Source organism: Elgaria multicarinata, chromosome 3 (assembly GCF_023053635.1).
Source record: "Elgaria multicarinata webbii isolate HBS135686 ecotype San Diego chromosome 3, rElgMul1.1.pri, whole genome shotgun sequence".
NCBI classification, from domain to species: domain Eukaryota; kingdom Metazoa; phylum Chordata; class Lepidosauria; order Squamata; family Anguidae; genus Elgaria; species Elgaria multicarinata.
Genome location: NC_086173.1, coordinates 73,847,488 through 73,872,441, shown reverse-complemented (window position 1 = coordinate 73,872,441; position 24,954 = coordinate 73,847,488). Strand labels below are relative to the sequence as shown.

The following is a 24,954-nucleotide window of genomic DNA, read 5'->3' as shown; positions in this document are numbered from 1 at the left end:
CCACACTAAAGCATGACAGAAGATTAATGATATGTTGGGAGGTGACTTTTACATATATAGATAATGTTACTTCTTTAGACTTTTCCAGTACTCCCTTGAGCTTGAACATTAAACCCAGCATAATTAATACCATCATTCCATTTATTGCTTTTTATGTGACTTCATAATTCATAAGAAGGCTATTTTAAATGGAAACCGAAGCTATTCAGTGAACAGCTACAAAATGATTTGACCTGTGTATGACACCAAAGCAAATCACAATGGGTAATTTATATAAAAGCTATTCAAGTAGAGAATAATAAAAAGTTTAAAACTATCCATAAAAATCCATCACATCATGCTTTGGAACAGCAATGGTGTTTACATCCCCGCTTCACAATGGGTAGCATGTGGATAGAAAATGGAGCAGGGTCTTTTCTTTAATTTAAAATCACATCAACAGCAGCAACTAATTTTCTTCATTTCGCTGGGGGGAAAAATGAATTGCCTGCTTAGCATAATCACACAAGTAAGTTTCCCTGTAAATCAAAATGCAAATCCAAAGCTATTTTCAGAGCCTATTTCTTATTTTACTTAAATAAGCATGACAAAAACATACTACATATTATTTTCTTTGAAAAACAAAGTTTAATTCAATTCTAAGCATTGTTTCCTGTAGATGGGTCAGATTACTAAATGAATTAGGATAACTGTAGGAATGCAAGTGAATTACTTGCCAATCAAAGAAGCTGGAAAGGCAACTATGAATGGCATCCTCCTTAATCTAATATGGAGGCTCTGAAACGGGACCCTTGGGCCTAGGTAGCTTGCAGCATGCAGCATGAAGCACATAGGCAAGTGATTTGTGATCAAAGCTAAGTAGCCCTTAAACCTGGCATTACTTGCAGTGGTCAGTTCTCACAAGCTGACCCTTGCATAGTCCTTCTAGATACATGAATATAGCACATTACACTTTAGAACAGCACTTGATTTCAAAACTTATAAGGAACCCTAGGGGGATGAAAAGATCCTTTTTACAAGTTCTAACTTCATGTCGTGTTCCAGCTGAGCTCTCCTTACCAGATTCATTCTTCTCAATTATGTCCACCACTTGGCCTGCACACAAACTAATCTCAGAGCTCTCTTGCTTCTGGTAATCTGCTACCACCACATACTGTTCCAGGACCATAGGATCGGCAGATGCCAAATCGCCACCTGTATTATTGGGGGAAAGACACACACTTGGTCACCACATGCAGTGCACCCTAGTTTTCTCATGACCATGGCTTTAAGAAAAGGCACATCTTAGAGCCTTAGAGGTTAGAACTACAAGAGGCAGAGTGATAGGGAGATGGGAATAGGCAACAACTAAGATTTGTGCAGCTTAGGTCAGAAGTTGAGAACCTCAGGCCCATGAGCCAAATTTGACCCTATGGGGTTCCCCAGACTGCCATGCTCCCTTTTCTTGGCCAACCCTGCCCCCTTACCCCTGTCTGCCAGTCAAACTTTTACACATTTTTTCCCATTCTAAAAGGTTGAAGTGCATCTTCTAAGGCCTTAGTTACTGACAGTAAGTGCTTTAATATGCTGGAATTTGGGGCATTATGGTCCAACCCTGTTTGCCTTTGGCCCACCCTTAGAATGCGGCCCCTGAGAGCTTCTCCAAAATTGAATTCAGCCATCAGGCCGACAGAGGTTCCACACTCCTGAGCTAGGTCCTTCTAACTTGATACTTGTGCACTATCCATGTTCTGAGTAGTAGAACAACTCCTTTACCAGATACACCTCATCAATAAGTAGTAAACTAAACTGACATCTTCACATTGCAAGTTTCTTCTCCCACTCCACTTCACTGCCTGCTGTTTGTGAATTTTCCTAGTGATAATATAATGGTTTGGTTCATACATAACAACAATCCAGAATACGGGTTGAGCATGGGATGTCATTGAATTGTGGGTTGTTGGTGAATTGTGGGTTGTCATTACGTGCAAACCCCGCACGATGATTTATCTATGGATTGTTAACCTCAAACAACCCAGAGTTCACAACCCAACAACAAAACATGGGTTCTCTTCCTGGATTATTCATGATTAACAACCCATAATTATACCGCAATGCAGGGTTCACACATAACAACAACCCATGATTCAATGAAAACCTATACTCCGGAGTTGGCGTTATGTGTAAACCAGGCCAATGTTATGCATTTCAGTACACTAGACATTACTGGAAGATGAGGGACTCCTGCTCTGGAGAATTTTGTGACAACTCGTGGCTGAAGTTGTGTACTAAGGCTTGCCAATATTTCTCTGTCACAAATCTCTTCGTTCTTTCTGACATTTGGGGTCTTTCTCAGATTTAAGTCAATTAATGACAATGAGTAGGTGTTTGGTGTCCCTCAACCAGACTTCATTAATCAACTTAAACACTAATAGAATCGAAAACCCAGGCCTACCTTGAACTGGCAAAGAATGATATTGAAACTATAGACTGGCGAGAAGCTATAGGATAAACATCACCTTTCTAGGGTTCTTAATGGCTCCCTGACATCACTCCTTCCACCAATGTATTTTATTGACATTTTCATCATTAAAACCTAGCTGGCAGGACGTGCAAGGAAAGCGACTCGAGAAAGACTGGACTGAGCAGGCAAAATGAGGTACGGACTAAGAATTGTAACTTTAAAAGCAGAGCCATGAGCAGACCTTTCTGAAATATTTCCACTGACTCAAGGCTTTGCAGGATTAAGCTTCAGTATACGGCTCCTGGGAAAGAAATTCTATTAACCTTACAAATGTGCAAAACATCTAACTTAGCTAGCAAGGTAAAAGAATAATAATGAAAATGCTTAAAAAGGAGTGTGATAATTCAAGTCTTTTTCACATTTATGCAGCAATTACGATATTTCCAATTAAGCACAGCTGCTCTATCTAGGGAACTACATTTCATTGGGAAAATCTATATTAATTACAAGGGAGCATAACTCTCATCTTACATTAAAGGTCTTGCATGGCTCTTTGCCAAAGGCTACTATCTGGAGTAATTTCCTGTGGTCACTCCATCTGGCCCAGCAAGAAATCTAGGCCTGTAGTTCCGGTGGATGTGGTTTTAAGCCTCCGGGACAGCAACCCTGAAAAATTCAGCTGATCTTTGCAGTTTTAACACATGGTTCTTCCTCTGCATTCCAAAACAGCATCCTGGCTGCTGTTTGTGGAGGCAGCTTATGGATACCGTACTCTGAGAGATCTGGTATATGCTAAATAAATAAATCTTGTGGTAGTGTGGCACAACCAGAAGATCAAAGAGCTTGGGTAGGTTTTAATAGCTTTTAGTGTATTGGATTGTAAGCTTGCTAAACAATTCAATCTCTGGGAACATCATTTCTGTAAGATACATTTTTTTCTTAGAACAAAAGACATTTTTCCATTATATTATACCATAAACAACTCTTCCCAATGTTCCAGGTGAGCAGTGCAGAGGCGTAGTTACTTCTAATTACAGCATCCCATCCAGAGAAGATGACTGGAGAGAGCTACCAGGATGAGACAAATATAACTCAAAAGAATGTTTGTGCCTTAGAATTGTAGGCCCCATCTCCTGTTCGATGCCAACTGCCACTCTGACAAGACCAAAGAGTGGAGTCATCAAGCCAACAGAAGGCAAACAACTACAGGAAAGTGGAAGAAAACCTTTTTCCTGCCCCAAACTCCCCACATAATTACTCATAGCGCTCTGGGGCTATTTGCAGATTCAACATGCAGCTCTGGCACCTCCAAAGTACCTATTAAACCAGCAACACAAAGCAGTAAACAGCACTGAGCGGAAAAGCTGGGAATTGTTTTCAGCAGCTCTTTCTCTCAGGACAATGATTCCCAACGGCTAAACTGTGAGGTTGCATTAACAAGAAAAATGGCTTTCTCTGAGATAAGTGTGAGGCTTCACAGCATTTTTACCTCCCAAGGAAGGCAACAGGAAACAGGATTCAGTGTAGAAAGGAAATCTGAAAGCGGTTCACACATGCATATTATGACCTAGATGAAAGGGTGACTTGCCTGGGTCCATCAGCCACCATAGATTACAGCAAATTAATCACAACAAATGGGGCTTTCATATTACCCCATGTTGTCACAATCACAATTCACTGGAGTGAATCGACACACGTTTGGGAACCAGCAAGTGATTAAATACTAAACAATGAACATGCATACATGCATGAAGGTGACCAATAAACATAAACAGAACATAAAGAGATGCCACATTCCCCTGAAAGCCCCTAGCTCACTTGAAGCAATAAACAATTTATTATTCTAATGAATTTTCCCTTAATCTTTTGAATAGGTTCAAAATATCTATTAAAGTTAATCAAAAGTGCTGTAAGGCACTACTGAGAAGAACAGCACCCCACATAAACATCAGAGTCAGACAGAAAGTGTCTTTGTACAAGATGCTCACAAAACTCTAATTTAAAGTCCAATATTAATGTACAACTATAGCTACTGGACATAAAAGTGCTAAATAGATCTGAGAGTTGGTGACCTGACACCAGAAAAGAGATACAATAGCCCCATTGAGTGCAAGAGCAAGGGTCCAGCACATGACTGAGGTCTAACTAAAACTAGAAAATGCCCCAACTTAAAACTGCTAAGCTAGGCTTGGGATCTCCTCTGATTAAGCTTGTTCATAAGATTGTCCTGCACAGTCATAAAACCTAGTACGCTGACTCAGACACAATACTTTCTATCACTTCTTTCAGAAACGAATAAGTACAGGGGAGAAAATGGAGAGAGAGAGAGAGAGAGAGAATGAGAGAGAGAAAGAGAGAGAATCCACTCAAAAAGGCAAGGACAGCGTTATTTTTCACTTTGATTACTTAATTTCATGAATTATTTGATCATGTTCTCTCCAGAAGGTCAAGTCTAGTCTGAGTGAAGATTTACGCCCAATTTGGCTTCTGAAGCAAGCTTTGATCTCCCTCCCCTCAATCTTCCTATGAAAAATATCCCATGAAACCATGGAAGACAGAACTTATGAACTGAAATAGAAGTCCTATGAGGAACGTTAATATGAATCTCATTTACTGATAAGCTTTGTTAGAGTGGGAAAGTTATATTTAACCTAACTGCTGTTCATCAACGTATCATCTGATATATTTAGGGAAGGGGCTGCTGAGAACAATAGGTCTGCACAAGAATATGTTAATAACTCCTTCACAAGCTTTGTAACTATGACCCTCACTAAAGAAGTCCTGTGCACCAATTCATATTACCTTTAACTTCTGTGGAAAGAAATGTAATTAGATGTTTTTACAGGAAAGTTTTAAAATAGTCTTCAATTATTTGCAAACAAGCCTAAATTATTATCCAGTTCAGAATTTGGCGGGGTGGGTGGGAAGGGCACGTATATGAAAATATTAATATATGTATAGTTGACGGAAGGTGGCGGTAGTGGAGGATTTAGACACTTAAGATTTAGACACTAAAACACAATCTTTTTTAAAAAACGAACCCCTAAATCTGCCCTTCAAAGAAGCCAATTTGTATATAATTTTTGTATAATTCCTGATTCCATTAAGAAGCTTGAGTAGGATTGACACATCATTAAGTTTCATTATTTGTAATAACTGTACATGGTTTATAGGCCCATGATCTTTACCATTTGCTATGGCCACTGGCCACTATAAATACACCCTCCACAATATTTGTAGTAGTTTATTCACCTTTAAACTAGCCCATTTATTGAAGTATATGAAAGTAAGCTAATGATCAGAAAGAGTTTTTTTACACCATTTAAATGTTTAGTCTTTTATTTGCTAAAAAAATGTTCACAATCAACATTAGTAAATGTGAAGTTTTAAATTTTGCATATATTTAAATGAATGCGTGCAAATGAGCAATGGTTACTCATTCATGACAGATGTGGCAATACAACCAGCCACTAGACATCTCAACTTATTTTTCATTAATCCCACTGTATGTTTTCTTCCCAGTCTATCATCAAAGCTTAAGGCCACCACCAGCAAAGCAGCAGAGTTGCCACCTAGCTAGACATAAACCAGCCCAGTGTGGGTTTTGCTAGCTCATTCACAGCGCTATTGAATGGGAATTTTTAAAATCAACTTACACATACACACACACACACACACACACACACACACACACACACACACACCATCCCCTATCCAGAGGGCAGCAGCAACCCTACAAAGCAGTAGCAAGGTAGCGGTGCCTGGACTGCCCAAGAGGAACTGCATGTGTCACCCAACAGAAAGGAAATGTGAAAGCAAGGTCCAAGCAATGAGCTGCTTTTACTACCTCTCAGGAGAAAAGAAGCCGTTCTCTGGATAAATCCTAATGAAGGAACAAAAATGGTGGAGAAAGGCAATGAGGGCGGTTTAAGAATAGAAACACAAAGATGTGAAGGTAATGGGATAATTAACCAAAGAAAAATGTCTCATTTCGCTTCCTCAAGTTGAGGGAAGATATCATATATAGCAACAGTGAGCTCATTCTCCAAGTGTAGACTCTTACATAGCCACAACAGCACTATGCACGCTCAAGACGGTGGAATCAGCAAGCTTTGGGAAACTCTAAGGACTGCAGTACAAAATAAAGTTTGAAGGGGGGGAGTGGGAGGGGAAGCTTTGTGCAAACAAATAGATAACTGGTTCTATTTTCCCTGCTGTAACTTGTTAGAGAGCTTGGCTATTTATATGACCTGGGGCAACTGCCCCTTCATCTCCTCAAGGGTCCTTGTTTATCTGTTGAGCACACAAAACATGAACACATTTTCTGAATCTTTTCCCATGGTGGAAACAAAGGGAGACATCCCAACAGGTACTGCACCCAAAACTTTATTCTAAATAAGCTACATTATTGTAAGGGTGGAAGTATACATCTCCAGGCCCCCTATGAACTCCAAAATCTCAAGACATGAGTGGTAAGTTAAGAAGAAAATAGGATGAAGTAGGGCCCGTTAGATGGCCCACATGAACAAGTAGATAAAAATCACAACCAGTTATAAAAAGAGGTAGAAAACCCAATGTTTTATCTACTTCTTCTTCTTATGTTATTTGTAAATACTTGTGAAGCAGCCACTTGGTATCACTAGCAATATTTCTATTCATCACTACTTCATGTGTTTGATGTATTTACGAACTGGAATATGTTCAGAGAGACTGATCCATCTGAGCTTTGAAGAAACTAAGCTGAATGGTATTTCTACACCAGGAATAAACAAACCTATTCTAAAGTTTATTTATCTCGTCAGGCTGCCAGGAGTTAAAATAGTAGCACTTGCAACAATAAGAAAACTGAAGCAAGCAGACAGGTCTAGGGAAAAGATTTTTAAAATGCTGTACAAGACTGGATTCCTGATGAATTGGTGTTCTGGAGTGCAACCAGCTAGAGCCAAAACAGAAAGATTTGCATGTTTAGCGACAACCTGCTACAGAAAACAAGCATGGTTATATTCCTTTGACCAAAACTTAAAGGTGAACTTGCTGTGAAATTATTCCAGGAAGTATTGCCCTGGGAAGTAACTTGGTTTGCAGCAATCAACTCAAGGCACATTTAGCTGGCTGGCTTTGCAATAAAATGCAAGGGAAAGAGAGTAGCCCAGAACACAGTCTCGTACTAATGTTTACAATGATGAATGCCAGACTTTGGGTTGCTGATCAAAATAAAAAGCCTTTTAAGAAGGTATTTTTCTCTTTCCGCTTCCACCAATAGGCTCTCCTCCTCCCACTCTCTCCTTTCCACCTTCCCTAACATGGGAACCTCCAGACCTACTGCTCCCATCAACTCCAGTCAGAACGGCCATTGCAGCCCAATACATCTGGAAAGCAATAGGTTGCAGAAGGCTGCCTTACAGCACCTCTATTGCAGGCCCCAACTATCATTAAACAGGCAGAGGCAAACAGGCTGCAAGCAAAAAAACACAGGCTCACCATACATGTTACAACTGGGTTAGATGGTGCACTGGAAGATGACAGGCAGCATGGGCAGGATTCAGCTCCAGCTGTGCTGTAACGGAGCTGGGGACCAATGCAGCAATGAGGCAGAAACACATCTGCAGCGTACTACATAATCTACCTGCTCTGCATGTCAAAACTTAGAAAACAATACAGTCGAGGGTCCACTCCTACGAAGAGATGCTAGCATGCGCTTTTGTGCTACATGTGCATCACTGATTTGCTGTAACTCTTGACACCCTCTCTCTCAAAAAATCTTCAAGTGCTGTGTTTTACCAGGCTTCATGACCCAAAGCCAGATTCAAGCATGAATAATAAGATTCTGGCTGAATGACAACCTTAGCTGCAAACAGATTGGAACAATAATCTTCCATTGTAGCACTGTAGCCATTTATTTCTTACCCGCCTCTCCATTTTGATCGAGGCGGGGAACAACAGTAAGTATAAAGTACATAAAATACTGATTAAAAACATAGTATACGTTGTTAAAACTTCCTAAAAGCATCCTAAAAGCATCCTAAAATGCCTCTGGATAGGCCTGCCGGAAGAGATCAGTCTTTATAACTTTCTTAAATGCTAAAAGACTATTAAGCTGATGATTCTCCTCCGGCAGGCCATTCCACAGTCTGGGGGCGGCAGAAGAAAAGGTCCTCTGGGTAATACCTGTCAGCCTAGTGTCTCCTACTATGATATCCTGTAATAAGTATGTAGGTCTTCCAGATAAGATACTCATAAGAGTTTGGAATAAAGGCCTCCACTGTATGCAACAAACATATAATAATGCAATACATACACACACAAAATATATTTTTGACACTTGTACCTCAGTCTTGCATTAGCCTACACAATGTAGCAGAAACGAAATATGGGACAATAGAAGTACAAAATTCAAAGTGCAGCACGTCAAGACAGACTCCTCTAATCTCCTTCCCTATAGATGGTCTGTCGAAGCACACGCTTCACGCAAGCTTTGTACTGGGTCAATGATTGTGGGCAAATTCCAATAATTTCATAACAGATCAAAAAAGCAGAAATAAGAAGAGAGAGAGAATACAAGCAATCACATTACCTGATCTCTTCTTTCCAATTGGTTCCCTGAGGAGGAAAAGAAGGAAAAAAAACTGATGAGCAAGACAATGTAATAGCCCAGTCTATCTGGCTGAAAGTTGTTAGAATGAGGAAACCGGACTGCAGACTTTGGGTAATTTGTGATCTAGCCACTCACTTTCTGCATTATGTTATGAAACTAGCTTGACAATACAATAATTGATGCGAATTCACCTTTTCAGAGAATCTTCCCTTCCTTCTGCAACAGTACAAACCCTACAGAATGAGTCCATTGTTACCCTTGCTCTCACCTCCCTTTCTTCTGCCTCATAATCATGTTCCTTTGCTCACCTGCACATGGTTACTACTCACATCTATATGATGTAGTCGTTTGTTTGTTTTAAAGATTGCTTGCATTTTTTTTCTGGGAGCTTTAGATCTTAAGCAGGGAGAATAACTTCTACAAAACAAAAGTTGCCTTAATTTAAGAAAATTAGTTATGGAGGAAAGAGACCAAAGAGGATTAAGGTGGCAATGGTACAGAGGTGAGGGGGAGCCACAAAGCACTTGTTACAAGTTGCTACAACAGGGCAAGTATCTGTTCTCAGGACTGTTGCCAATACTTTGGGTAGCTGCTGGGACCCCAGAATCCCAACAGGTTCAACTGCTGATGCTAGTGCCCTGTCCCTATAAAAATCCCTGGTCTAGAGCATCACCACCATTGAAGGCATTGTGGGAAATCAAAGGAGCAACTAGATCCAGTCAGCTGACACTACTCAGAGCATTGCTGCCACCACTTCTGCCCACCACCACCAGATAAACCTACCAGGGCCAATCAATGGAGAAGGGGTCCATCAGAGGGCATTTTGCTAAGGACCTCCCCACCTCCTTTGTTTTTTCCCCACTGACTTGGGTTTCCAGTAGCTTCAGGGAAAACGCAGGCGACCATTACTTGCATGGTCATCTGATTTCCGCCTTACATGTTTGAACTCTTGGAGATGACATTTTGAAGGTGTTGTCTATTGAGTCACCTTCCAGAGGAAGGCAGTGAAGGGCACAATCCTTTGTATGTTTAAACAGAAGAAAGTCCTACAACTCCCAGCACTCCCCAGCCACCCACGCTGGCTGAGGAAAACTGCGAGTGTAGGACTTTTTTCTGTCTAAACATACAAAGGATTGCGCCTTAGTCTAGTAACAAATGTTCGCTTCACAAGACTTTTTTAATCACAAAGAATACAGAATTGGTGGTCTTTATCAATTTTCTGTGAGAAAACACACATGGCAAAGAGGTGAATGTATATTCCAAATGTGCCAGATAGTCCTGGAAGAGGATGTACATGACAGAGTCTTCTCCTGTATTCAGTCCCAAATAGTTGGGTTTTCAGAATTTTATCAATTTGCACAAATTACAGGCAAATTTGCACAATTTTGGACATAATTTGCACAAATTGCAGAACCTACCTTTAAAAGGGGGGGAGTTCCTGGAGTTCGGGGAACAACTGCAAAGCCTTGAAGGCTGGTGCCTTTTTATCCTTACCTGCTAAATGTATCAAGTGCAACACATCACCCTCCATCTCTTTCCCACTATATCCCTCCTATCTGAAAGGATAGGGGGAAGCAACACTGTACTTTTATTTTGTTACTGGGACCTTCCTGGCTTGAGCAGACCACCAAGAACAAGAACACAGACAAGGCAGCAGCCTGAGGCTTCCTCCCCTCTGCCTATCATCCCACTCTGCAACTGGAGGAAGCAATGTGGAATGAGCCCATAAGGAGCCCTGAGGAAGGCTAACAAGTGAAAGAACATGAGGATGTTACATGAATTTGGATGTTTCAGGAGACATTTCGGTGGGGGTACGGGATAAATCCAAGAATGCTCTCTGTTGACTTGCAGCCATAAAAGAATTACAGAATCTAGCCATTTACCCTAAATAGGAAAACCCTGCAACAAAACCAACATTTCCCCATGCATCTCATTATGCTTAGAAAAATGGGATATAGAGGAAGGAGTGATCCCATAACAAAGTCAGTGCTAGCCTAGCTGGTACTAACAAGGGACTTTTAAAGTTTACTCAGTACAGATATGCCGGTACCATCTTTGGGCTTCTAGGCACCCCAGGATATTTGGAGAACATTTATCAAGAAAAGAGAGGCATTGTCCATAAAAGGCCTGTAACTGAACCCTGCAGTCTGCAAAAGCCACATCTGGCATAGCCTCTCTCATTAAGCAGATTTCCAAACGTGCTGAATAAATAGAGCCTTAAGAATACAATTATGTTCTCTGTTATTGATAGTGAAAACATATAATATAGTCCGTATTTGTACTGCTTTGAAAATGACTGAAGGTGCAATCCTATGCATGGTTAGACATAAAAAAAGTCCTACAACTCCCAGAATTCCCAAGTCAATCATGCTGACTGGGCAATGCTGAAAATTGTGGGACTTTTTCCTGTGCAAACATGCAGAGAATTGTTCCCTAAAGTGATTTGACATTATTAGTCAGATGCTTCAAATTTAGCACACTAAAGGAACAATTTAGACTTGGTGGCGGCCATACAGAGGCCACTAAAAAGTATGTCTCCCACTGGCATAATAGTTATACATTTCCTAGCCTTCATGGTACCCTGCAGAGAGGCTGTGCATGTATGGGCTTGTGTGTGATCACAGTCGTTTAGACATAATGCCAGTTGCACGGAGAGCACTTAGATGGGTAAATACTTTTTGGCAGCCTTCACATGAGTGCTGTCACATTTAAAGTATCCCTAAAGAAAGGCCTTTTAATTGCATTAGCTAAACACTTTTTCTGTCCCAGCTGGCTCTCTCTTTCAGATTTCCTGGCAGTGCTCTGAGCACACATGATGGCTGCAGGAAGCAATTCCAGCCCTCATCTAACCATGTATCTCCAAGTATCCTATATAATAGGGGTGGGCAGAAGGCAATTCTGGATCTATGAGTAGATCTCCAGGCAATCTGCACATATTTGGCCACCAATTGTTTAACAATAGTAACCACAAAATGTCCCCCAACCTATTATACTGCTGAAACGAGGACAGTAAAACATGCTAGTTTCTCAGCCAGCTCCACTTAAGTGACAACAGCATGTGATCCCACAGGAAAAAGCCAGGGCCATAGCGGAAAAAAGTTCCTCTGGTACTAGCATGAGATTCTCCCCAAACACTCACAATCCATAACGTAAGAGCTTACTCCCTGAAAGTAGGTTTCAGACATGCATAGACATGTGTCTCCCAAGAAAAAATGGTAGCAGTTATGTTCTTCGGAACTTGCCTAGCAGAACATAGAGTTAATTTAAATGAAAACCAGTTAATGTTTCAGTTCCTACCATTACAACTAATCAGTGGTGAAAAGTGAACAGGTATGGAGCACCAGCATGGTACAAAAGTACTCCTATTAGCTTTAAATGATTTTTAAAACAACTTAACACATTTGGAGTACTTCCCTTAGTGTCAAGAGAAATGAGGAACCTGCGTAATTCTGAGAGGGAAGAGGGGTCGCTTGTGTGAGAGCCCTGCTAATTGTCCTAGAAGGAAACTCTGCTCCTTAATTCTAAGTGTTTGGCAACAGGCTACAATAGCTTACTGCTAAGGATCAGATGCTGTGTGCATGCTCTGATGTACTGAATTATATAATATTCATCAATATCTATTTCTTTTAAACAGGGATTAACTTGGTCTTAAATCAGTGTGGTTGCAAGAGGATGACCAACTGTACCTCTTAAGATTTCCAGCCCCCCTACCCACACCACTGCACCTAATGTTCTCTGCATCTTTTACATTTGGACTTGAGACTATTTAAAACAAGGCATCTCTCTCTAAATCCTCATTTTGAAAGGACTTCTTTGCAGGGGGGCGGGAATAGGACATGTTTTATTATAATGTAATGCCGATTAAAAGATACATATATACCTAGGAGAACAATGTAGCTAATTAACTTATTGCATAAGTAAACACTGATTCTTAATCAACTAATAAGTCAACCCACTGTGCATATTTCAAGTTTAAACGCTGGTGATGTTTGAAATTCTGAACATCCATTCCAGAGGCAGGGTCTGGTGCTGTGTAATCAAAGTGCACAACTCCCAGAGGCCTCCTACTCAGTGATACTGCAGATCTATAGATAAGGCACCAAGGACAAGATAAGCCACTAAATATGTTTGTCAGGAACATTCCATCTCAGTCCTTGCTTCCCCTCTTGAAAGGGATGCAGTTGTAGATAATAATAATTTTTTTAAAAAATCCTCATCTCCCTCCCTCGCCATGGCGTAACTCACAGCGTATTACAATTATAGTGATCTTTTAAGAGCAATAGCTCTGCCCTCTTTAACATTACCAGGGCACAGATGACTATGATATATGGGTGTCTGCGAGACACGTTTCCTGGAATGAACAAGAAGCCAGCAAGGAGACTAATCTGTTCTGTCTGTTGCTTCTCTCTGGTCGAATAGAACAGATTGTTTTAATAACCACTTAGAACTTGTGCAATGAAGGCTCAAGGCTCTTGGCTGAGGACCGTTAGCAGCTGAATGCCTTGACTCAGCAATGGCCTTTTGTCCTGATAAGTGCAGAAGCTCCTTCTTTCTACTAAGTTCCCTCCCCCACCAGAGAGAGATACCTGATAAAAACAATGAGTTTTGTGGCACCTTAAATACTAATACATTTATTCTGGCATAAGTTTTTGTGGACTATAATAGTTCACTATATCAGATGTGTGAAATGTTGAGAGTTTCAGGTACACATGTACATTGATGGTGCTATATAAATAAATAATAATAATAATAATAATAATAGTGGGGAAGAGAGAATTATAAACAGTGAAGTCAGAAGAAAAAAAATGCAAAACGTACTGACAGTGACCATCATGTCATTAACAGTGGCCATTCATAGTACAGTTGCTGATGATGACACCTATATCTTGGAACTAGGTAAGTGTATTAACACATGTAGTGCAATAAAAAATCCTTTATCCTGATTCAAGCCTACCTCTCATAGTACCTATACGTACAGTAAAGTAGAATTGGGTCTACTTATTACAGCAACAATATCTGTGCTTAGGTCTTTGGAGTGTTTTGTACTGAGTTTACTGATGAGCAAAACTTAAAATAATGAACTTTCTAAAAATTGTTAGCATTGACCACCAATGCAATAAATGGCATAACCTTTTATGGCTAATCCCACGTCCTCAGATGCATTGCATGACGTAGCCCTAGCCCCCGAAAGCTTACATCATTTAGCTTTAGATCCTTTAGCATCTTTGGTGTTTTTTTTTTCAACAACAGACTAACACAACTAACCCTTTGGAACGGATGCAAACTTTATCCAAAAAGTGTAATAAGATCGGGACTGGATGCTAAATGTATAATAATCTAAAGTGTATGAATAAAGCAGTGAGCGTAATTCATGCTGGCCAAAGTATAGATATAGTACAGTAATATTATGGACTGTATTGTCAGAATGATTGCTACTTTTGGCTTTCAGCATGGTAATCTGTACCTCCCCCTCCATATATTTGATAATTTATGGAAAGGCAGCATCCCATTACTGCAAGACCTGGCTCCCTTTCAAGGTCCCCAAAGGAAGTGTTTATTTATCGCGTCCATGAATTAGGACATCCGGCCAAGCCCCAGATGCAACACCACAAGCTGCATAATCGCAGGTTTCATACTGTGATTGGTAGGCTGGCCCTGTATCAAGCGGCACAGCACTGGGCAAACTGTTCACCAGTCCCTCCAGAGGAGCATCAAGGACTTTTATTAATTAACATTTTGAATTGTAGATAATAAATACCCCTCGAGCATTCCAGCTGGGCCATGAAACACAACAGAGATGTCCTTGAGACACAACTGCAGATTACTTCTGGCATCCAAGAGAAATCTATTAAGCCACTCTTAGAATGGTAAATCCCTTCTTTCCTAATTTCTTTCTAGCCAAAGGGTAAAGCACAGAGAGAAGAGCTCCCCCCATTAATATTATCTTAATGTCAAGATATACAAATTAAGCTTCACCCTAACATGATTATAGACACAAGCACGTACATATACAACCTGCTTGCTCAGGAATATAAAAATTATTCGTGTGGACAAGAGTTTTCTTAGGACACTAACTGCACAATCCCATACCTATCTACTCAGAAGTAAATCCCACAGAGTGCAATGGAGCATACTCTCAGGTAAGTGGGGATAGGATTACAGTCTAAGAAGCTCATCTTGATTTTGAGTTTCCAACAGACTTCATCATTTCAAAGAAAACTTGTAAAATCATTATTGCAATGGGTGCCATGAGAAAGTGTTTATTGCATTTTTATTTGTCCTACTTCCATCAACCACAGGACAGAGTATACAAAATTCTCTCATTTTATCCTCGTAACAATTCTGTTACCAACAGAAGAAGGGGAGAGTAAATCTAAAGGGGAGGCTGATCGCAAGAAAGTCAGAAAACAGTCACCTGTAGGGGCCTTTGAAGTGTTTCGAGGAGGCATATCCCCATACAAGGGCACTGCAGTAGCACTTCAGAAGATTGGACTCATAGGATTTTGGAGAGATATTAGTTTTTTGAAGGAATAGATGAAACAAGAGCAAGATCAGTGTGGGTGGGTGGGTGGGGGGGAGTTGAGTCTGAGCCGAGGCTGTAGCAAATGCAGGCCATTTGGAATCAAAGAGAACAGATCAGAAGTTTAATCCAGGAAGGGCCAAGTATTAAGTCCCCACAAAGAATGTGAAGAGCTAGAGGACACACAGATGCCAGAAAATGAAGAGAAAGGAACACTCTGGGCTGGAGCACGCAAGCATTTATGTTCATGAGGGTTCTCCAGTCCAGCTCCATGGTTAGGGGCAGGGATGTGTATACCTGAGACTGACACCTACTATAACTGTATTGACCCTCCCATATTAAAAATAAAGTCTGAGCAGGCTCTGATATAAGGCCTCTCCTAAACCATACTTCTCCCTCCTATGATAGAGAGCAGCTGATTTTTTTTGCAGACAACTTGGGTGTTGAAAGGCCCCATGTTCTGGCATAGAGAACAAAATAACCCTGTTCTCATCCCCCTAAAAATATCAATATTTCTTAATTTCAACTTGCACAATCTATCTCTTTGCATAATTGCATGTTCCAGTGAGATGGTACTAATGTTTTATATTTACACTCCAAGAGCTGAAGAAGAGGGCTTCTAGCCACAAGCAGCTCATAGTCACAAGGCAAGTGTTGCATCATGCAAGGAAAAGAGATAGACTGCAGGCATTTCTTGTTTTGAATGGAAAACACAAGCATGTGGTTGCTGTCTATCAGTATAAATTTCTTAAGAAATTGGCAACAGGAAAGTGCCTTTTGCTCTTGATTACTTCTGGAGTAAATCTGTTATAGGCTGTAAGGCACTGAAAACTACATTTTGCTAGTTGGTATTACAGAGCCCATACAAAAAGTAATATGAAGGAATGGGGTAGGGCAGTGACAAAATAATTAAAAGACCCATCTCTGCTATTGATATACCAGGTAAAACTTTGAATGGGAAGCCCAAGTGAAATGCTAAGTGCATGAAGCACAAGGGATGAAAAAAGATAGCGACACTTCATTTCTTGACATAGTAGGCCAGTTTGAACATCATAAGCCACCCTGAAAATAAGCTAGAGTGGGTTGGTTGTTCGATGGCTAACCCATATAGCTGCACTCCTGCTATTCCTGTTGCACCAGCAGGACCGATGGCTAACAGGAAGGTAGCACTTCCTAAATCAATCCTAGAAATGAACAAAAACACTAGTTTCCAGAATGGGACAGGTCAGTGTAGGTTCTTTCTGCAAGCTCTGCTGACCTGTCCCTCTTGTTTCTATTTGTTTCAGGATTCCATACCTTCCTGTTGCACTTGCTGTGGCTCACGCTAACATGTGGGCAGCACTGGATGCTACCCACAGAATCCCCTGAAGAAAAGCAAAATATTCCCTAAAGATTTAAATACATGTCCACATATTGAGGCCAGACATAATACTACCCTCTCACAATCTGTTATCTTTATGATGTTGCTGTATGTATAACTTGATTTTCAAGAATAGGCTCTTTGAAAGTTAATAGTTTGTTTTTGTAAATTTAATATGTACTATAGGTTGCATTTTGTTTGATCTTCTAGTTATGTGGTTTTTGTTAACTGATCCTCAAATTGTTTTATTTATTTATTTTCATTACGGTGTTTTATTTGATGTCTGTTTTCTACATACAATGGATATTATATGACCACATGCTTGATGTGTGTGGTTTTTGTACTTTGTTTAATTTTTCTAAACAGAATGTATGCGTGGGAAGAGGTTGTTAAGAATAGGGTTTTCATTTACTGCATATGTTACTTTCTCTATCTCCCAAGTGCAGCTGTGTAAGCTGCTTATAGCCAACTTACTCTTTGGGGGGATTTAAGTCTTCTGGTCTCGTCTCAAAGAACCGAAGGACCTCATCACACTGAGAGATGTATGGCGGCAGCTGGATCAGAGCCTGAAAAATAAAACCACACACACATTTGGAAAATGAAGAGCTGATGTACCAATCATTCAGGGTGCAAACAGTTGTACCGGCGTGTGGGCAGTTCAGGTCCATCACTACTACAATATGCTGCCTGCATGTAAAAAAGTTAACAGCACAAATCAAAGATTTTCTGTACAATCAGTTTTTAGCAAAATAAATGCACATTTATTTCTCGTGTTTTGCTAACATTCCACACAACCTTCCTCAAAACAGCACTCCAGTTAATCTGAGGGTATTGCCAAGGATATATCCAAATACTTAATGCACAATACTTTTTGTGATTGTGGCTGCAATTGCAATTACTGGGTGAAATTTTATGATACAAGTTCCATCATCTGCTGCTAGACATTTTTGGGATGGGATTAGGATGAAGTGACATAACTCATCTCCTAATTCTTAAAACTATGAAAATGATGTGAAGATTGTGACCTTGTGAGATCATGACAGAGTTGAGAATGAAATCAAGAACTTCCCTGATTCAGTCCTTCAGCCACTACATTTTTTTGGGATGTTTGAGGAGGATATTCAGATTAAAGAGTTTTGAAGGGTAAAAGTACGGAATGCAAAGTTTTGTATAAGCAAAATCATCTCTAAAACACAGTTTGTTTTCAAAAACAGAAGAACCTTCCCCAGCCTAAATTACTTTCCCTCAGCATTCCACCACATCTGTAATAATCAGCAGCAGAACTGGGAAGAGAAGCAACTCCAGAAATCCTGGTTCTTCCTTATAAGAAAAACAGGCATTTCTGTAACACTCCTGGCTAAAGGTCCATTAACAAACCAATCCATCAGTTATGCTGTGATACATTATCCCCTTCGCCTCACAATAGTCCATGGATACTTCAGCTCCTAGAACTACCAATGAAAAGACACTGAGAAGCTATTCCATCTTTTCCTCCTTAACAGATTTTTTGTCTGGAATGAAAAATGGCGGAAGAAGTGGTGGTCATGCATGGGAGAGTCACAAGTGGAAACAGGCCCAGCCCAATGTACCTTTCCACCTCAGGCGAGGGGGCAGTGCCTCTCCGACCCACTAGGCTAGCTTACCGCTGTTCTTGGGGTGCTGCCGCCCCACTCCAGTATGTGTTCCTTCCTCCCCACTGGTTGCCCTCATGCTCACTTGCTTGGCCAGCCATCTCAGCCGGTCGCTTGTTCCTGTCAGTGTGGATGCTGCTCCTGTCTTGTGACCCAACTATTGCAAGAAGTCCAGTAAACTCCCGGGAGAGGTTGGCCAGGATCAGACTTTCAGGATAGCTTGTAGGAGCCCTACCACGGGTGGCTGGAGCACAAGGCAGAAGCTACCAAGTCAGTGGGCGGGTGGCAGAGGCTACAGCTCTAGCCGCCACAATAGAAAAAAGTGGTGGGCTCTCCTGGCAGGGGCAAGATGGGGAGAGCAGAGCAATTTGCCGCTTTTCCTGCTCCAGTGCCTGATGTGGGCCCTTCTGGAAGCACCACATGTTATTTCTCAAGCTATGTTTCCTAAGCAAAGCAATGAGGTGAGTTTGACCTATTAAGCACCAAACATTCCTAAGGACCTTGCTGAAGAGAAGCAACTAATCTTGAGTAAGTTGACAGAGAACTACAACTTCAACTTCATCTTTAGATTTCTCCATCCACACAGTGTGCACATAATATACATTCTCTTCTTCTAATTTCAATGTTTCTGGATTATAGAAGCATGTTTTTTTAAAAAAGAAAAAAGAACTAATCTAAATTATACCTATATTTCAAGTTTTTAAAAATTGGTGATACTGCAACTTTTGTAAGATATTCAGGAGTGTGTGGGGATACTTCCACCTGTGTCCCTGATCCTGTCCCATTCACAGTGGGCACCCCTGCCCAACTCCCCAGGGCAGAAGCAAGCTAAAAATCCACGAAGGAAGGAAAATTATTCCACAGGTGCGTCACCATGCACAGTTTTTCAATAACAACTCTCCTTCCAGGTTGCGCATGCGCAAAACAGGGGAGCAGAGCCATGTACACACACCTTTCTTCTTCTCCACCTCTTGATGCAGACGTAGCAGTAGAAACACCAGCAACAGATATATCAGGCCAGGTGTCTCAGAGGACTATTCTGGCTGTTTGTCATATATGGTCATGCTCGATAATTTGAGCATGACCATATATGACAGGACTGAGAGAAATGTTTCAGAAACTGCCACCCATAGCCAATCAGTGGGAGTTAATATTTTAAACATCTATTCTTGAATGGGCACAGAGGAAGCAAACAGACAGCTACTGTTCTAGGCCCATCAAGTCTGGATTCAAGACACCACAGCAGCCAGTAGGTAATTATGATTCCTACGTTTTGCCTTCTCCCCCTCCCCCCTCTGTTTTGCAGGCATGATCTCAGAGTTAATTTGCTTGCATTCCCCTATTCTGTGCAAGAGAATGCTGCCCTTGGCTCTGCCTACTGTTCGCTGCCCTACCCTCCACCCCACCAGCCCCAATGGGCACCAGCTGCCACTGCAGATACTTAAATAGCCAATTCTTCTGTTCCTTATGAGGCAATTATCTCAGCGTGGGCTATTGGAATATGATGTTGCTTGACTGGAAGAGCTTTTTGCTGCCCTTCATGCAACCTTGAAAACAGAGGTTCTAGGACTATCTTTGGAAATGACGCTTCTTGCTCTTTCCTGGGAGAGCAAAAAAGAGAAGCAATTGTTGCTTAGGCAGCTTCTGAAGAGGACGTGGTTATAACTAATTCCTGTAATGCTTAGCATTTGCTATATAGCCACAAACCACAGCAATCTCCATGATTTGTCGTTTGTTTTTGTTAGGGGTTGTTTTTTGCTTAGTTGGAATATGACTTTCCCAGGCTTTTCGTAACAGAAACCACTGCAAGAAGGAAAAAAACATGACTAGCTGGGCTTGCCTATCTAAAGGCTTCATAGCGATTCTATCCCATATCTACCCTTGCCTCTTAGCAAATGCACAATGAAGTACCAGTAGCTGGAAGGCCAGGAAGAGTGCAAGCTTTATTACTTGGTAATCATTAATTAGAAGAGAGAAGTAGCCATGTAACATCTACAACGTTATGGATAATATTAAGTCAAATTGATTCTTTATATTTAATGCCATTAAGAGCATTGTTCTGCAGCCTCTTATCAATTAGGGGCTTCCTTTCTTTTTTTAAATTAAATTCATATGTATGCGTGTGTGCACCAACGGCACAACTTCTGACCTTTGCGAAGTCCCTTTGCCAGCTCGTGTTCTGAGCCACCTCTGCTGTAGTGTTAAGATCCTCTCTGTCTCCATGGTAACAGATGGGGGTTAAGAACTTTAAGCTTAGTTTGGCCTATGGATGTTTATTGAATTTAAGCCATAAGAATAGAGCAAAACGGTCACAAAATATGGCTGGCTGTTTCAACGTACTATTCCTGAAAGGGATGGTCTGAGAGCAAATGTTAGAACCAAGCAGGTACCATCTGAACATCTCTTTCCTCTGGCCATACATTTCAGCCCACTTTAAACACTCTCCCTTAAACCCATCCATCGCTGAAGTCAATATACCTCAAGAATTCAACCCTGCAGGCCAGTTTCCACTTCTCCATGCAGTGTTGGTTCCATACCTCAACTACAACATTTTAATCACACATGATGTGCTGTATAAAGCTAGTCCCCACCCCACTACCAACAAAGACACATTGTGCCTGCCATGTGAAAGCTGCTAGAGTCCTCAATAGTACTCCCCAGCCATATGTTTGTAACTTCTTTCTACTTAGAGATAGCCATACTAAACTGAGCAGCAGCTTTGTTAAAAAGTCTGGGAACTGAAGGAGGCAGACTGGATTATTTTCAACTGGAATGCTATTCCAACAGGTACTCTAGAGTAATCTAGCACAAATATAATCTAGCACAAATATTCTAGCACAAATAATTAACAATACTTCAGTGTTTATAGAATGTGTTGCAAGTATCCCAAGTGCTTCACTATTTCAACAAACTACTCTCTTTAAGCGGTCTACAGAGAAAGCTACGGTCAAGGCCAGAGCTATGGAGATCCCTGCTCAAATAGAAATGCATTAGCACAAGCCACTGCTGGGGTATACAAGTAAGACATATCAACACACAGGGGCACCTATTGACTGTGCGTAGGAACCACCTATATCTTAATGATCAGCACAAAACTAGGAAGAAAGTATCACTCACCTTACAGTACTCATCAATGGGTATAAGACGCTTGATAGCAACATCACGGATGTGACTTCGGCGGAAGAGGATCTTGCCTATGGTAGAAGAAAAAAGAAAGAGCAATGCTAGTCATTGGTTGTTTGGGTAATAGTTGGGTTCATCACAAACTCACTCCCGAAAGTACACTGAAGGTTGATAGTAATCTTCAGTCAGTTGCTCATGCATAGACTTTGAAGTGATCCCATAAGCCAGGGAATCTTTTAGGGTCTGATGACTACATTCTCTCCCCTGATTCCTCCTGTGGGTCAGACGGCACCAGGGGGAGGGAGGGCCCCCAGCTGGATGACACGCAAGGAGAGGAAGGGGCCCCAGTCCCTGCACACTCATCCTCAAAGCGCCAGCTGAGTGCGCAACAAGTTTACCCTCCCACTGCCTTCCCTATGCAGGGAAGGTGAGGAAGGAACAAAGTCACTGAGCCACAGCCTCGCTCAGTCACTCTATGATTAAATTCCTGGCTGCTCGTTTCATTAGGAATCACATGTACTGGGATGCATGTTAGTCTTCAGGTTCTTCAGTATCTCATTTGATGAATACTTTTTTCTTTCTAAGTTGATTTTTAAAATTAGGTATGCACAGCTTTCTTAAAAAGAGGCAACATTCAAAAGAAGTAAACAGTGTTATGAACTCTGGTGAGAGCTATTCAGAAAGCTTGCCTTACTTGTACTGCCCAATATTTCAATAACAGGAGCCCATCAGGCTATTATTCCCCTCCTACCCCAGAGGACCCATCATGTGGGAATGTCCCAGGGTACCTCTTGGCTTTGCCTTCCTACAGTGCATCCTGGGTTAGGGATAGGTAGCTGTACAACTGCAATGTTTGCAAGAACAGAAACAGTGAAGGAATTAGGGTATACACAATCTATGGGTTTTTCCCCGTTTTCACGATGTATTTTCTGTTTTGTTTGTTGATATTCACAATAAAATTTAATTTTTTTAAAAAAAGAATTTAATAAAAATCCAGGGCTTATGCCTGCAACTCCAGCATGCCTTAGGTGGAACTCCCAAGAGTCTTCTCTTGCCAGCAAACTATGGCTCATGGTCATGACCATGCTATTATTCCTTCAGGACATTCCATAAATAAAATTCCTTCAGTGGGAGATATTGAAAATTGCTTTATCCTCTATGTGCCTCCACAGCAGTGCCATAATGCCACCAGCACCATAAGGTGATGGGTTGTCCATGTAACCAAAAAAAAAATTAAATTTAGAAGTGCCATGGTGTTTCTTCAGAGTGCAGGTATGTCAGATAAAAGGCCCAAGTCACTGAGATCTGTTTCCCTACAATATGTTATTTATTATTATTTATTATTTATTACATTTTTATACCACCCAATAGCTGAAGCTCTCTGGGCAGTTCACAAAAATTAAAACCATGAGGAACATAATAAAACAACCAACTATCTAAAAACCCAAATACAAAATACAATATTCAGATATCTGGGCAATGCCGGGTATATTTTGAAAACATATTCTTGGGTTTGCATCTTTTATAGCTGGTAGAAAGGGTGTTGTATGTCCTGATTGTTTTTGAAGTTTAGACGGCTGCTGAGTTTAGAAGGCATGATGGGAGGTGTAGGCTTTTCAGGTAAAACAAAAAATGTGGGTTATCACAAAGCTCTAATTTAAAATACAGTTCTTAGTAACGCAATTCCCCATTTATTCTAACTAAACAATTTACTAACTCAACCAAACTAAAAAAGCCAACCAACCTAAAGATGAGTAAGTTGCAGAGAAATTTATGATTTATCAAATAAATGTTATAAACATTATTCATGGACCCGAGCAACACCAGGCATATCAGCTAGTATACCAGAAACACAGGAAGGAGATGAATGCCCCCCCCCCGAAAAAAGGAACCAATCAATGGAAAGCAGAGTTTTGTTACTGCCACCTTCTTGGTATACCAAAATTTAAAGTGCTAATGGGCTCATCATAGATGGTTTACAGATACAAACAGTTATCTGGAGGAACCATACATTGTTTAGACCAAGCCAACAGATGCTAATGAAGTATAATTATACGACCCATATACCCCAGTATGAAAAGATTAAGCAATTACAACAACTCAGCACCCAAGCTGACAACAAACAGCTCCCTTCCCATACTTTTTTGTGATCCAAACAGGAAGTTTATCATCTGGTAATAAATGCTTATTACATCCAATACCTAATTAGTAAAAATTCATCATGTCTCCAGGCAGCTAGAAGCAGTTATTAAAACCAAGCATTCATGCCAGAGACAGTAACAGAAGGCCTGCTATTTCGAGCTACAAAAGAAAAGGCACAGTTATAGAAGTCACATAACTTCTCCTCTTTCCACCCTCAGGCAAGGACACACTTCACTTCACAGATTGCAATGCTGCAGAAATAGCTTTGGTTTTTTTGTTTTTTGTTTTAATCTTAGATTAACATTGCAGGCTCATCTAGTAGAAGCCCCTCATATATTTGCAAGGTTTAGGAATAAGGGAACTGGGATTCATTCATTTATTGATCAAGGTATTGAATGCTACCAAGTCTGTCTACTGGTTAAATACATGGTGATATACAAAACCTGGGAGTGTAATTCTGAAATATAAAGTAAGACACAGTCAAGTCCAGCTATTATTATTATTTTATTATTATTTCCTCCCAACTTCCAAGGATAACTCAAAGTGGTTAGTGTAATCTTAGGACGATTATTTAACGAAATAAATCTATCGCACACATTTTGCCATTCTTTCAATCTGGAAGGTTTAAAGCCTTCAATGAAATGTTAGCCAACAGAAAATAACTTTTGGTGGAACATTCATTTTGATTGAAGAAACATTCCCCATCTATGACTTTAATCTCTTCAGATCCGCCTGTACTTGTTGAAATAATTACTTATGGCACTTTGTGACTTTTTTGAAAGCTCTATTGTCAGCTGGCAGGCTCGAAAATCTTGTTAAGCCCTTAAGGTGATCAAGATGAAGTCATTTCAGTGGAAGGAATTGGACTGCCATTGTGCGTGTCTCTCCTGCCTTTCTTGATCAATTTTCTGTTAGTTTGCGGGTTATAAAAATCTAGCCCTGACTAGCAGACTTTTTGACGATGAAAATTGGGGTGGATGATGAAAACACCACCGAGGAGCAGAGCACTGAGGAACTCTCTCTTTCCCCACCTCCATCTCTAGGAAGTCCAGGAAGTGGTGGGGAGCAGAAGCAGGGAACTAGCAGCTGTCGTGTTTCTCAAAGCACTCCTGCTTTCGATGGGAGACAAATGACGAGGCT

At 40.8% G+C, this 24,954-nt stretch overlaps 1 protein-coding gene across 3 annotated transcripts in view; it reads right to left on the bottom strand.

Moving 5' to 3' along the window:
* The window catches only part of SH3PXD2B (SH3 and PX domains 2B), a 110,573-nt gene that overhangs the window by 19,667 nt on the left and 65,952 nt on the right, over positions 1–24,954 (bottom strand). Inside the window, exons 4-8 of one of the 3 annotated variants that reach the window (XM_063120606.1) lie at positions 21,667–21,743; positions 17,393–17,484; positions 9,018–9,043; positions 6,291–6,326; positions 1,060–1,194 (exon numbers count right to left, since the gene is read on the bottom strand). In XM_063120606.1, the coding sequence (XP_062976676.1) occupies positions 1,060–1,194; positions 6,291–6,326; positions 9,018–9,043; positions 17,393–17,484; positions 21,667–21,743 (366 nt within the window). Of the gene's footprint in view, positions 1–1,059; positions 1,195–3,416; positions 3,973–6,290; positions 6,327–9,017; positions 9,044–17,392; positions 17,485–21,666; positions 21,744–24,954 lie in introns of those variants that run through there. The other 2 variants (XM_063120607.1, XM_063120608.1) reach the window with 2 other exon arrangements.